This window comes from Rhinopithecus bieti, unplaced genomic scaffold (assembly GCF_001698545.2).
Source record: "Rhinopithecus bieti isolate Rb0 unplaced genomic scaffold, ASM169854v2 scaffold_1014, whole genome shotgun sequence".
Lineage (NCBI taxonomy): Eukaryota > Metazoa > Chordata > Mammalia > Primates > Cercopithecidae > Rhinopithecus > Rhinopithecus bieti.
Window position 1 is genome coordinate 3,797,407 of NW_016803499.1, and position 14,249 is coordinate 3,811,655.

Below are 14,249 nucleotides of genomic sequence, written 5' to 3' on the forward strand. Positions count from 1 at the left end.
ACAAGACTTGGCTCACAGTAGGTGTTTAAAAATGCTTGCTGAGGCCGGGCGCAGTGGCTCACGCCTGTAATCCCAGCACTTTGGGAGGCCGAGGCGGGCAGACCACGTGAGGTTGGGAGTTCGAGACCAGTCTGACCAATATGGAAAAACCCCGTCTCTACTAAAAATACAAAATTAGCTGGACTAGGTGGCGTGCGCCTGTAATCCCAGCTACTCGGGAGGCTGAGGCAGGAGATTCACTTGAACCCGGGAGGCAGAGGTTGTAGTGAGCCGAGATGTCGCCATTGCACTCCAGCCTGGGCGACGAGAGTGAAACAACGTCTGGAAAAACAAAACAAAACAAAACAAAACTTGCAGAAAGGATGAAATGACCAAGACCCCTGCAGGGCCGCCCGTCAAGTTCTCAACTAGTCACTCTTCACATCTGATTCGTATCTTAAAGCAGCCTCGCAGGTAGGTCTGCATCATTTTCCCATCCTACATCGGAGGCGCTGAAGCCCAGGCGGGCTTCCCGAATCGTCCGGGCCCACGCTGCAGAGTGAAAGCCACAGCGGCAAAGCCTGCACGCTGGACGCTGCGCCGGAGCGTCCCCAGGTGCAGCAGGCTGCGCTCCGTAAGTGGGTCCTGGCGGGAACCGCGTCCTTCTGAACCCAGATCAGGCCCAGGGAGACCCTGGGAGCGACGCGGCGGGCGGGGTCTGGGCCCTCGACGGTGCTAAAGCCTCGGCTCGCTCTTCCTCGCAAGGTGCGAATCCAGCGCCTCCAGCTCGGGAGGGACCTGACGTGCGGGACGCGTCCGCCTCAGAACCCGAGGCGCGGCACATACTCGGCAAAGGCCGCCGGCGTCCCCGCAGCAATGGGAGAAGACTAGGGATGCCCGGCGGAAGACGCTGACCCGGCGAGCACCTGAGCGCCCACCTGTGGCTCATCCCAGAGACCCCCCTCCTCCGCCGCTCACCGACCAGGGCGGGGCCTGCGGGCGTGGCTCCCGTCTCGCTCAGCCAATCAGTTCCCCGGAGCCGCCGCCCGCCCCCTCCTGGGGAGACAGCGCTTGCGCACTCGGGCCGCGATCCTCCTCGGGCCCCGCCCCCGGGGCGGTGCTGACGCTCGCGCCGACGCGCTGGACGTCGGGCACGTCGACGCCGGCGCCGCGCAGCCGGGCCCGCTCCTCCTCCGCTCCGCCAGCCAGTGTCCGCCGCGGGCCGCTTAGTGACTGGCGGCGGGCCCGGCCGCGGCGTGGCGGCAGGTGACGCCGGCCCGGGCTGCCTTCGTCGCTCCAAGCTCGCCCGGAGCGAGCAGCACCCGCGACCCCGCAGCCTCCCTCGCCTGCTCCCCGGAGCAGGTAAGGGAGCGGGACACTGAGGCAGGCTCGGGGCCCAGCGCCGGAGTCCCGTCCGCGGGGCCACGCAGCCGGTTGAGTTTCGCGGGAAAGGGTGCGCCCGGGCGTGGGGCGAGGCCGCGGCCCGGTCCGCTGGGAGACTCCAGCGGGACTCCCGCGCCCGAGGATGGCTCCGGGGACTGCCGCCGCCCTCCGAGCCCTCCTGCCCGTGAACCGGCGCGGGGCGAGGGCGGGGAACTGCGGCCGTTAAAGTCCCCCCCCCGCCAGCGGGCCGTTCAACGGTCCTCACCTCCGGTCCGGAGGCTCCCGCCGCACCTGTACAGGAGGGAAGGAGTGCAGTTCGAGCAGCGGAGTCACCATCCCCATCAGGTGCGCCGCCTGGGCACCCCTCTCAGGCCACGCGCCCGATACTGCCCGAAGACTCAGAAGCGACTTCCCATCCCTCGCGCGTCTTCTGTCATCCCAGACACTTAATAGCTCTCATCATCCACCTTTCACTTTTCCCCTTCCACCCCTCCGCGTATCGACCTGCATATTTCCATGGAGTGTTTTTTTTTTTTCGGTGAAACTTACGTAAGTTAGGTTGACTACGAACCGTTCAGCCATTGAAAAAAAACTTCACCACGTTAACGATCAGTCCTTTTGTGCCCCAGCCCAGCCCAAGATTCAGGGAGCCGTCCAGTTCTTCACAGGACTGACTGCACACATCCGCAAGATGCCTGAGGATTTGTGCTGCAGTTTTGCTGGTGGGATGCTCCTTCTGGGCTTCCTGAAAAATGATGGGTGACATGTGTTTTGACTTTCTTCGCCCCCCCCCCAACTGGGAAAGAGAAAAAAAATTAGGTAACAGAAGCACACTTGTTTTCGACAAAAACAAGTACAGCTTTCTAAACAGACTACCCCAGGGTTTGCCCTTTTTTGTGAGGGTAGTCCTCTGGTATCTTGACCCCTTCTCTGGATTTTTATCTGTGTTAATGTCTTCATGTTGTGTATCTCTGCACTTCATGTTTACCCGGTATGTGTTTTCCAAGCTTATTTACACACAAAGCGTAACAGATCTGAGGATAATGAGGCTGCCCGTCTTTTTAGCTACAGATACCTGTAAAGTTGCATATTTGTGGGAACCTGTATTCTGCACTTGATGACTGTAGCCTGGCTCTTTCATTTCAAGATGATGTGCGAGGTGATGCCGACCATCAGCGAAGCAGAAGGCCCCCCTGGAGGAGGTGGAAGCCATGGTTCCGGCTCCCCTTCACAGCCAGATGCAGATTCACATTTTGAACAGTTGATGGTCTCCATGTTGGAAGAAAGGGACCGCCTTCTTGACACACTGAGAGAGACTCAAGAAACACTGGCCTTAACCCAGGGGAAGTTACACGAGGTTGGTCATGAAAGGGACTCCTTGCAGAGACAGCTCAACACGGCACTTCCACAGGTATGAGTGCTTTTAACCTGAGACTCTGTAGATTATTCTCCACTAAATTTTTTTTTTTTTTAATTGGTGTCATCTTTTGTTAATGTTTCAGATGAGTATTTTCTGTAACTATTTGTGAAATGATGGTTTCTGGTGTTTGTAAGTCAAATACAAAGTTCCTAGGGATTAAACTTCTTAGGGAGAACAAATTGTTGTACTCTAAAGTCATGTGAAAATACCTCATTATTTTCCTTCCTATCTTTGGGAACTGCCTAGGTTCAGGAAGTTCTCCAGAGTTTTTGAAAAAGGGCTCTGAAGCCACCGATCTATGTGGGGCCTCCGTTGTGTTGTCTGAAGCCTTTTCTTGCTAAACTTGTGCTTCCCATGGATTGTGTCTCATGTGTTTCTAATTTCCTAATGTAATTTAGTAGACAAATAGGATTGATTTCACAGAAAGAAATATTATTTTGTTAGCCCGCCTTTATCAGAACATCTAGGTTTTGTAAGTCACATTTGTTTTAGGGGATAGAAGACTGGAGATTGATTCCTTAGGAACTTCTTCCTTGGTAGACGAGAATTTTAAAGCTTAGGCCGGGTGTGTTGGCTCATGCCTGTAATCCCAGCACTTTGGGAGGCTGAGGCAGGCAGATCACCTGAGGTCAGGAGTTTGAGACCAGTCTGGCCAACATGGCAAAACCCTCTCTCTACCAAAAATACAAAAATTAGTGGAGCGTGGTAACGCGCACCTGTAGTCCCAGCTACTCAGAGGCTGAGGCATGAAAATCACTTGAAACAGGGAGGCAGAGGTTGCAGTGAGCCAAGATTGCACCACTGCTCTCCAGCCTGTCTCAAAAAAAAAAAAATTTTAAAGCTTAGAACAACTGAAATTATTTCTCTGAGTATATTACATTTAGACTAGTGTTTGAAAGACTTTGCTCATGGAATTGAATGAGGATTTGCTTAATGGTAGGTAAAGGGAGAAAGTGTAAAAACTAGAAAAGTGTCAGGTGAGTGTCACGGAGCATAGCGGGAGAGAAGTGGGTCACTTAGGTGTTTCAGAGCTGTCTAGGCCCCATGTTACTCATCATAAGTGCCTTTGGGGTGGATTCAGGTAGACCTGCAGAAGCACACATTTATACTCGCATGATGGGTCTGCAGTGATAAATTAGTAAATGAATAATTACTAGCCTTGATGTATTTCTTGGCTGTAGTCAGTTCTCCTGGAAGATTGATAAGCCAGACGTGGGTTTCCTTTATAGCAACAATGATTTGACGTTAGTGCTGTATGTTCCTTTTTTGTTGGATTAGAGAATCATTAAGATTTTTCTCATTGTAATCTTATACCAAGTTTATTAAGGTCGAATTTTTAATAGATACTTTGACACAGTTTTTTTTTTTTGAGACAGAGTCTTGCTCTGTCCCCAGGCTGGAGTGCAGTGGTGCGATCTCAGCTCACTGCAAGCTCCGCCTCCCGGGTTCCCACCATTCTCCTGCCTCAGCCTCCCGAGTAGCTGGGACTACAGGTGCCCGCCACCACGCCCGGCTAATTTTTGTGTGTTTAGTAGAGACAGGGTTTCACCATGTTAGCCAGGATGGTCTCGATCTCCTGACCTCGTGATCCGCCCGCCTCGGCCTCCCAAAGTGCTGGGATTGCAGGCTTGAGCCACCGCGCCCGGCCTATTACTGCAATTTTAAAAGAAGTAGCCAATTTATGTTTTACCAGGATTTTGTTGTATTTGTAATTTAAGGTACATGTATTGAAGTGTGTATCAAATACTAATGTACTTAAAAAGGTAGATTTTGGAAAGAATGGGCACACAAGGCGTGTCAGGGAAGTGACAGGAGTTTTGTACAGTTAGTCTCAGGCTGTGGAGGTTATCACACACTGGTGACATGGTTGCTCGGTGACTTGTTTCTGGTACTGCTCAGTGTAGTAGCCTGGAAATGCCTAGTTCAGTGGATAATGTGATGATGCTGACTGTTCACGTTACCACCTGAGCACCTGATTCCGGCCTTTCAAAAATGGAAACTATTAAGTAAACTTGTTTTGGACCCTTCCCTTTCCTGGAATCTGGTTCATCTTTGGTGGCTGGTAGTGTGACCAGATAATGAGTCCAGTAAGTGCATTTGTGCTCCTGGCACATTGTGGAGGCAAGTCAGAGTGTACTTAAAAATATATATAACTATAGCATACAGCAGAAAAATTCACAAATCATAAGTGTACATCTCAGTGGATTTTTCACAAAGTTAACACATTTGCATAACTACCACCCAGATCAAGAAATGGAACATTACCAGGCTTCCTAGAAGTCCTCTCCTAACTATCCCCAGTAATTGTCCACCAGAACTAACCAAGGTCTTGACCTTTCACCATTGATTACTTTTGCCTGTTCTTGACTTTGTTTAAGTGAAGTAAAATAATCTGTAGGTTTTGTTCCTTCATTCTGTTGTCAGCATCATGTTTGTGAGATGCATCTGTATTCTCATGCAGCCTGCCCATTCTCACCTGCTCTCTGGTCATCCAGTGCACGAACAAACCAGAATTTATTCTTTCTATTGCTCACAGACATTTGGGGTTATATCCAGTTTTTACACATGCTCTGCTGATACTCTTGTTTGTTTCTTGGTGCAGATATGTATAAACTTCTTTTTTTTATATTTTAATTATTTTTTTGAGATAGGGTCTCACTCTGTTGCCCAGGCTGGAGTGCAGTGGCTTGATCTCAGCTCACTATAGCCTCCACCTCCCAGGTTGAAGCGATTCTCCTGCCTCAGCCCCCCAAGTAGCTGGGAATACAGGTGCGCATCACCACCCTCCGCTAATTTTTCTATTTTTTGTAGAGGTGGGATTTTACCATGTTGCCCAGACCGGAGGAGATGTATACACTTCTGTTGGATATCTACAAAGGAGTGGAATGCAAATGATGGTGTGTGCATTTGTTCAGCCTCAGTAGATAGTGCCAGAAGTGGTGGTTGTGACCGTTTGTACTACCCTAGTGATGTAGGAGAAGTCAGTGGTTCTTGTGCTCTTCAGAACTTGGTATTGTTGGGTTTTTAAATTTTAGCTGTTCTGATGGCTGTTAGCTGGTAGGTGGCTCAGTGTGGTCTGAATTTGCTGCTCCCTGATGGCCAGGAACATGCAGAGGTAAAGCATCTCTTCCTGTGTTCACTGACCACCTGGATGTCTTGTGCAACGGCTATCTTTTGCTCATCGGTTGGTTGGGTTGTCTATTTTGTTTCTTACTGATTTGAAGGAGTTTTCTCTGTATTCTGAGTACATATGTGCATGACAGATTGTTTTTAGACTCTTGTGTTTGCCTTTTCACTCTCTCAGTGGTATCTTTTGATACACAGAAGTTTTAAATTTTTGTTGTTGTTGTTGAGACGGAGTCTCGCTCTGTCGCCCAGGCTGGAGTGCAGTGGCCGGATCTCAGCTCACTGCAAGCTCCGCCTCCCGGTTTTACGCCATTCTCCTGCCTCAGCCTCCCGAGTAGCTGGGACTACAGGCGCCCGCCACCTCGCCCGGCTAGTTTTTTGTATTTTAGTAGAGACGGGGTTTCACCGTGTTAGCCAGGATGGTCTCGATCTCCTGACCTCGCGATCCGCCCGTCTCGGCCTCCCAAAGTGCTGGGATTACAGGCTTGAGCCACCGCGCCCGGCAGAAGTTTTAACTTTTTAATGTAGCCCAGTTGATCAATCTTTTCAGTAATGTTTAATGCTCTTTGTGTCCTGTTTAAGAAATTTGCTAGGTCAAGTTCATGAAGATACTCTGCATTGTCTTCTGAAAACTGTATTTTTACATCTTCTGTCTGAAATTGACTTTGTTTATGGTATATGATGGGGCCAAGAGTCTCTCTCTCTTTTTTTTTTTAAATTGATATCTAGTTGACCCTGCATAATTTCTTAAAAAGACCATTCTTTCCCCAGTGTACCACATGCAGTGTCATCTATGTCATCTCAGTCCAGTGACTGTGTGTGGGTCTGTTTCTGGACTCTCTTCTGCTTCTTTGATCTTTTTGTCATCTTTGCATAAATAGCACGATGTCTAAATTACCGTAGATATAGTCTGTCTTGAGATCTGGTAATTTAAGAAAAAGGTTCTCACTCGGTTGCCCAGACTAGTATCAAACTCCTGGTCTCCAGCAATCCTCTCTCCTTGATCTCCCAAAGTGCTGGGATTTCCATTGTGAGCCACCACACCTGGCCCTGTAGATATTCTTTATCCAGATGTAAAAATTCTCCTCTTCTTAGTTTGCCAAGAGATTTTTAAATACCGTGAGCAGATGTTACATTTCTTAACATGGATTTTCTGCGTCTTTTGAGACAGTCATGTGATTTTTCTGTTATGTGGGAATTTAACTGTTTTATTTGTTCGTTTATTTTGAGACGGGCTCTTGCTCCATTACCCAGCCCGGAGTGCAGTGGCACCATCATAGCTCTCTGTAGCCTTGAACTCCTGAGCTAAAGTGATCTTCCCACTCAGCCTCTCAGGTAGTTGGAATTATAGATGCATGTCACTGCACCTTGCTCTTTTTTTTTTTTTTTTTTTGATTGCTTATTGTTTGTAGCCTGGGGAAACAACTTCAGGAACTCCTGAGAAAGAGCACCTCCCTTTTAAAAAAAATTTACAATTGTAGAATAATTCCATCCTGATCTTGATGTATTCTCCTTTTACTGGATTATATTTGGTAATATTTTGTTTAGGATTATTGCATTTATATTCACGAGAAAGATTGACTTGTAATTTTACTTTCCTTCAATGCCCTTGTTGGAATTTGGTATTGAGGTTATGCTGGTTTCATAAAACAAGGTGGAATAGATTCCTTCTTTTTCTACTCCCTAGAAGAATTCCTTCGAAATTTGTGTTATCTTCCTTAAATGTTTGAAGGCATTCTTTGACAAAACAAGCTCCTGTAGGATTTTAGAATTAATTTTATAGGTAAATGTAGGATTTTGAATATTTCTTCGTGTGTCTATTTAGATAAAGCATTTTTCCCTGCTAGGGATTTGTTCAGGCCACCCAGACTTTCCAATTTGTAAGTTTAAAGTGGTTTACAATCCTTATTATCTGCAAGATCTGTAGTAATGTCCCCTTTTAATAATTCTTGATATTGGTAGTTCGTATATTGTCTCTTAATCAGTCTTGGGGGTTTGCCAGTTTTGTAAGTTCTTTTAAGGGACCAACTGTTGGCTTTACTTTTTTTCTACTTACATTTGTTTCTATTGCATTAATTTCTGCTTTTTTTTAAACTTTGTTTTCTGTTTGAGATATATATATATGTTTTTTTTTTTTGAGGCAGAGTCTCATTGTGTCTCCCAGGCTGGAGTGCAGTGGCATGATCTCAGCTCGCTGCAACTTCTGCCTCCAGGTTTCAAGCAATTCTCCTGTCTCAGCGCCCCCCCGCCCGGTAGCTGAGATTACAGGCATGCGCCACCACGCCCAGCTAATTTTTGTATTTTTAATAGAGATGGGGTTTTGCCATGTTGGCCAGGCTGCTCTCGAACTCCTGGCCGCAAGTGATCCACCCGCTTTGGCCTCCCAAAGTGCTGAGATTACAGATGTGAGCCATTGCACCTGGCCTTTTCTAGTTTCTTGAATAGATACTTGTTTTAACTTTTTTCTTTCTAATATATGTTTTTAAGCCAAAATTTCTCTCTAAACACACTTTTAGATGCATGTCACAAGTTTTGATATGTCAAATTTTCATTGTCTTTTATGTAAAAATAATGTTGTAATTTTCACTGTGGTATTGTTTGTTGTTCATACAATTTTTAGAAGTGTATTTCTCAACTTCACTGTTTGTGGGGATTTTCTAGATACCTTTTTATCGATTTCTAGCTTAATTCTTTTAAGATCCCTAAATATATTCTGCATTATTTAAATCCTTTGAAATGTGTTGAACTTTCCTAATAGCCCAGCATATACTCAGTTTTGTTAAATGTTTCCCAGGCACTTGAAAGTAATATATATTGATAGGAATGTAGTGTTCTATGTACATCAGTTATATCAATTGTTTGAGTCATGTAATTCAAATTCTAGTAGCCACATGCACAGACACAGTATGCATTTTCAATTTAAGCCTGATTTATTACTTTTACTGCTTCCGAGACACTGCTGTTTCCTTAGATACTTGAGCTGGATTTAACTCCCTCCTACCTTTTGTGTCATTGTTTTATATATTTCAGTTTAATTTAATTTATATTTATTTTTAAAAATAGAGACAGCGTCTTACTATACTGCCCCAGCTGGTCTTCAACTCCTGGCCTCAGGTGATCCTCCCTTGTTAGCCTCCCAAAACAGTGGGATCCAGGTGTGAGCCACTACACACTTTTAGCTGCATCTTACAAGTTTATGTATTTTAATTTTAGATACACTTTTCGCAGTATCATAATTGTTTTGTACAGTTAATGTTTATTTAGATTTATCCTCATAGTTACCATTTTTTTTTTTGCTCTTCATTCTTTATTGTTGTTTCATGTTTCTGCCGGGGATTACAGTTCGTGTTTGTTTTTTTTTCTTTTTTTCTTTTTTGAGACAGAGTCTCACTCTGTTGCCCAGGCTGGAGTGCAGTAGCACGATCTCAGCTCACTGCAACCTCCGTCTCCCGTATTTGAGCGATTTTGTTGCCTCAACCTTCTGAGTAGCTGGAACTACAGGCGTGTGCCACCACATTCGACTAATTATTGTATTTTTAGTAGAGACTGGGTTTCACCATGTTGGCCAGGCTGGTCTCAAGCTCCTGACCTCAAGTGATCTGCCTGCCTCAGCCTCCAAAGTGCTGGGAGTACAGATGTGAGCCCCTGCGCCCAGCCTATATTTCTTTTCCCTGAAGAACTTTCTAAGGTATTTCTTTTAGTTCATATCTGTGGATAATGAATTGTCATTTTTATTTGCCTGAAAATTTTCTATTTTACCTTTAGTTTTTTTTTTTTTTTTAATTTAAGATGGAGTCTCGCTCCATCGCCAGTCTGGAATGCAGTGGCGCGATCTTGGCTCACCGCAGCCTCTGCCCGCCCCCGGGTTCAAGCAATTCTTCTGCTGGGTCTACAGGCACGTGCCACCATGCCCAGCTAATTTTTGTATTTTTAGTAGAGATGGGGTTTCACCATGTTGGCCAGGATGGTCTCAATCTCTTGACCTTGTGATCTGCCCACCTCAGCCTCCCAAAGTGCTGGGATTACAGGTGTGAGCCACCACCACTCCTGGCCTTTTTTTTTTTTTTTAATAGAGGCGATGTTTCACCATGTTGCCCTGGCTGGGGTCAAACTCCTTGGCTCAAGCAGCTGCCTGCCTCAGCCTCCTAAAGTGCTGGAATTACCGGTGTGAGCCACTGTGCCCAACTTGCCTTCACTTTTGAAGAATGATTTTGCTGGGTATAGAATTACGGTTCATGGTCATTTCCTTGCACCATTTTGTAGCAGCTAATTCATTGTTTTTTAGCTCGCTTCCTTTTTCTGGACAAGTCAGCTTTTGGTGTTATTGTTGTTCCATTTGAAGTAATACTTCTTTTTTTTTTCCCTTCTGGTTGCTTTTTATTTTTATTTTTTGGAGAGGATATGACTTTTCTGAGTTTATCCACCAGAGTGGAAATAATGTCTGTGCAAAACCAAATGTTTGTTACTATAACTCTCCATCCCAATTAAAATCCAAACAGTTTTTTGAAAACAGTCAACTCAATCAAAACCCACTACTTCAGAATCAATAGCTTCTTTGAAGCCGCGGTAACAAATATGGTTAAGATTTGAATGTAGAAATTTGTTGGTTGGAAAGCTAATTAAACTTCCAACTTGCTCAAGTAGAATTACAGAAAGGCAGAATTGTGTTTTTCACAGAGATACAGTTCACTGGAATCAGCAACACTGGACAGCTGGTAGAGTGTTCAGGGTCCTGAGATAATAAGGCATCCAGGCAGCCTTTAGACAGTCTGCTGTTGTCCTTTCTTCCCAATCAGAGATGTGTGGATGTGTGGAATGACACCACCACCAGCAATTGCAGACTTGATGAGAGAGTCCAATTCTTCATCTCCACGAATGGCAAGTTGCAAGTAATGAGGGGTAATATACTGTACTGTGAAGTCTTTTGATGCATTTCTTGCTAGGTCAAGTACCTCCGCAGTGAGGTACTCCAGGATGGCTGTGCTATTCACAGCGGCAGTTGCGCCCACATGTCCAGGACTGATTGTCCTAGATTTCAGGTGTCAGTGAATACGGCCCACCAGGAACTGCAAATTCGCTCTCTGTGAGTGGGAAGCTGCCTTTGTTGGCCTTTCTGGAGTCCTTCCCAGCCTTACTGCCAGCCATTTTCAATTTTGCTGAAGCTCAAACAGGCAAGGCGGAGAAGGGACTAATCAGACACACAGCAAGATCTCACCAGCTACTCTTTCCTTCCACCAGGATTTGAAGCTGCCTCTGGGGGCTTGTAAGATTTTCTTTGCTTTAGGCATTAGCAAAACTTGACATTTGTTGTATTGGTGGCTGTTCCTAATCAATTCTGGAAGTTTTGGCTCTTCTCTCTATAAATATTCCTATTTTTCACTCATCTTCACTCTGAGGGCCTCCATTTTTGTGTACATTAGGCTTTGTTTTTTTTTTTGAGATGGAGTTTCGCTCTTGTTGCCCAGCTGGAGTGCAATGGTGCGATATACTTTAGGCTTTTATCATGTCCCACATGTCTCTTGTGCTCCTTTCTGTATTTTCTAGACCTTTTCTTTGTATGTGTCTAGATGTGTGTGTGTGTATGTATGTGTGTATGTATGTGCATGTGTATATATATATTTATTTATTTATTTTTTAGAGACTGGGTCTGTCTGTTGCCCAGGCTGGTCTTGAACTCTTGGGCTCAGACAGTCTTCCTGCCTTGGCCTCCTAAACTGCGGGGATTACAGACGTGAGCTACTGTGTCTGCCCTGTGTGGCGGGGGTGTGTGTGTATATGTATATATGTATATATATTTTTCTGGGACAGGGTCTCGCTCTGTTGCCCAGGCTGGAGTGTAGTGGTGCAATCTCAGCTCACTGCAGCCTCTGCCTTCTGGGCTTAAGCAGTCCTCCCACTTCAGCTCCTGAGTAGCAGGGACTACAGGTGCGCACCGCCACACCTGGCTAATTTCTGTATTTTCAGTGGAGATGGGGTTTTGCCATGTTGCACAGACTGGTCTCAAACTCCTGGACTTAGGTGATCCACTCGCCTCACTCTCCCAGTGTGTCGGGATTACAGGCATGAGCCATCGTGTGTGTGTGTGTGTGTGTGTGTATGAGAGACAGGTGGCTGGGTGCTGTGGCTCACGCCTGTAATCCCAGCACTTTGGGAGGCCAAGGTGGGTGGATCACCTGAAGTCAGGAGTTCGAGACCAGCCTGGCCAACATGGTGAGACCCCGTCTCTACTAAAAATACAAAAAATAGCTGGGCGTGGCCGGTGCCTGTAATCCCAACTACTCGGGAGGCTGAGGCAGGAGACTTGCTTGAAACTGGGAGGCGGAGGTTTCAGTGAGCCAAGATCATGCCATTGCACTCCAGCCTGGGTGGCAAGAGTGAAACTCCGTCTTGGGAGAAAAAAAAAAAGAGGCAGGTACTCTGTTGTTGCCGAGGCTGGAGTGCAGTGGTGCATGTGATCACTGTTCACTGCAGCCTCAAACTCCAGGGCTCATGCAATCCTTTTGCCTTAGCCTTTTGAGTAGCTGGGACTATAAACATGTGCCACCATGCCCAGCTAATTTTTAAATTTTTTGTAGAGGCAGGGTCTTGCTCTTTTGCCCAGGCTGATCTTAAACTCCTGACCTCAAGTGATCCTCCCATCTCTACATGTCAAAGCACTGGGATGACAGATGTGAGCTATTGTGCCCAAACTCTAAAGTCCAGGTATTTTTACTGACCCAACTTCCACCTCACTCACCCTCTCTTCATTTGTGTCTATCGCTGTGTAGCCCATAGATTGAGTTCTTAATTTCAGTTATAATTTTCAGTTCTAGAGTCTGCATCATTCCTTTTACTATTCTAGTTCTCTAGTGAAATGCTTTCTTTTGTCAAGTATTTTTGACTAGTTGACATTTGCATTGGATAACTCTTATTATATAGGTCACCTCTGGATCCATTTCTGTTTTTCTTTTTTCTCTTGGTTCATTTGTTGATGGGCCCGTTTTGTTTTTTTAATTGAGTCAGACATTATGTATGAAAAACTGTAGAAGCGCTGGGTGATGCTCTCTTCCTTCAGAAAGTTTCCCTGTGTCATCTGGCACATGCCCAGAGTAGGGACAGATCATCTCAGCGCAGGGCCTGGGTGACCAGAGGCTGGGATTCAGTCAGTAAGCCTCAGTTGGAGCTGCCTTCACCCAAACCCCTGCTCCCAGTGTAACCATCCGGGGGTTCCATCTGAAACCCTGGAGTGTTTCCCAGGGCCCCTCTTTCTTGGCGTGTCCTGGAGCCCAAGTTTTGTCTCCCTAACACCATGAGACTACTGAAAGCCCAGCTTCTCAGCCAGGTTTGCAGAGTGTTGGGCTCATTTCCTGTGTCTCCCTTTTCTCTGGGATCTTGGCCCCTTAAGTCCTGGCTGACTGTCAGGCCTGTACTTCTTTTTGTCTTCCCAGACCCTTGGGGCTTTCTAGAGCTCTTTAGCCGCTACTTTCTTCCCAGTTGATCAGTGTACTGCCCCCAAATCCTTCAAATTGTCAAATGCATTGACAGAAAGAGTGGGGGCTCCGAATGGTGGACTCACCTCAGCGGGCCTCTCTTTTGTTTGGAATACTGGTCCCTTCAGTTGTGGCTGCCTTAACATCTCTTTGATGCCGGCAGACTTCTAAGTCATACTCTCCTTTTCCAGTTCTTGGTGGGTTGCCGTGCTACAGGCCACCCTGCATATCACTGAAAGCGCAGTCAAAGCGGGCGTGCTCGCTCTGTCTGCGGCATGTGCGGAGGCTGTAGACATTGGTTATCGTTACTTGATAGGGAGCATATAGAACCCCCTCACCTCGCTTAGTCTGCCTTGTCCAGTTTCTTTTTTTTTTTTTCCCAGTCTGCTTCTCATGACATTGTCCCGTGTCTAATCAGAATTCCCCCGTTTGCCCCTACCCAGTCACTTAACCACTTAAAGACAATAGAGCAAGTGGCCCGCTCAGCGGGAGACACAGCCCTTGGCCTCCAGTTCCCGTCTTGGCCACTGTGTGGGCTCTTCCACCTTGCTCTAGTCTCTACTCTTCCCTTTGCCCTGTGCCAGACCAAGGGAGGGTTTGTGATGACATATGTGGCAGTGGCAAAGGAGGAGGCTAGGGAGGTAGGAGAGGTTGTGTGCGTGGTGTTTAGTCTTATTTTGGAGATGGGGTCTTGCTATGTTGCCCAGGCTGGTCTCGAACTCCAGGGCTCAAGCAATCCTTCTGCCTTGGTTTCCTGAGTAGCTATCACTACAGGCATGAACCACTGTGCCCAGCTACCTAATGTTTATTCTGTGACTTGATCACATGTGTATTTTCTTTTCAGTGCTGCTTTTTTTTTTTTTTTTTTTTTT

The 14,249-nt window shown here is 46.4% G+C and overlaps 1 protein-coding gene and 1 pseudogene across 5 annotated transcripts in view; one reads left to right on the plus strand and one right to left on the minus strand.

Annotated features, from left to right (window-relative positions):
- Window positions 1-1,619: 1,619 nt before the first annotated feature.
- Window positions 1,620-14,249, plus strand: part of PPFIA1 (PPFI scaffold protein A1) — a 116,274-nt gene continuing 103,644 nt past the window's right edge. For all 5 annotated transcript variants that reach the window (XM_017887105.1, XM_017887108.1, XM_017887113.1 and 2 more), the window contains exons 1-2: window positions 1,620-1,707; window positions 2,510-2,773. In XM_017887105.1, coding sequence (XP_017742594.1) covers window positions 2,510-2,773 — 264 coding nt within the window. In that variant the 5' untranslated portion in view covers window positions 1,620-1,707. The remainder of the gene's footprint in view (window positions 1,708-2,509; window positions 2,774-14,249) is intronic.
- On the minus strand, window positions 10,669-11,467 carry LOC108538838 (histone H2A.Z pseudogene; annotated as a pseudogene).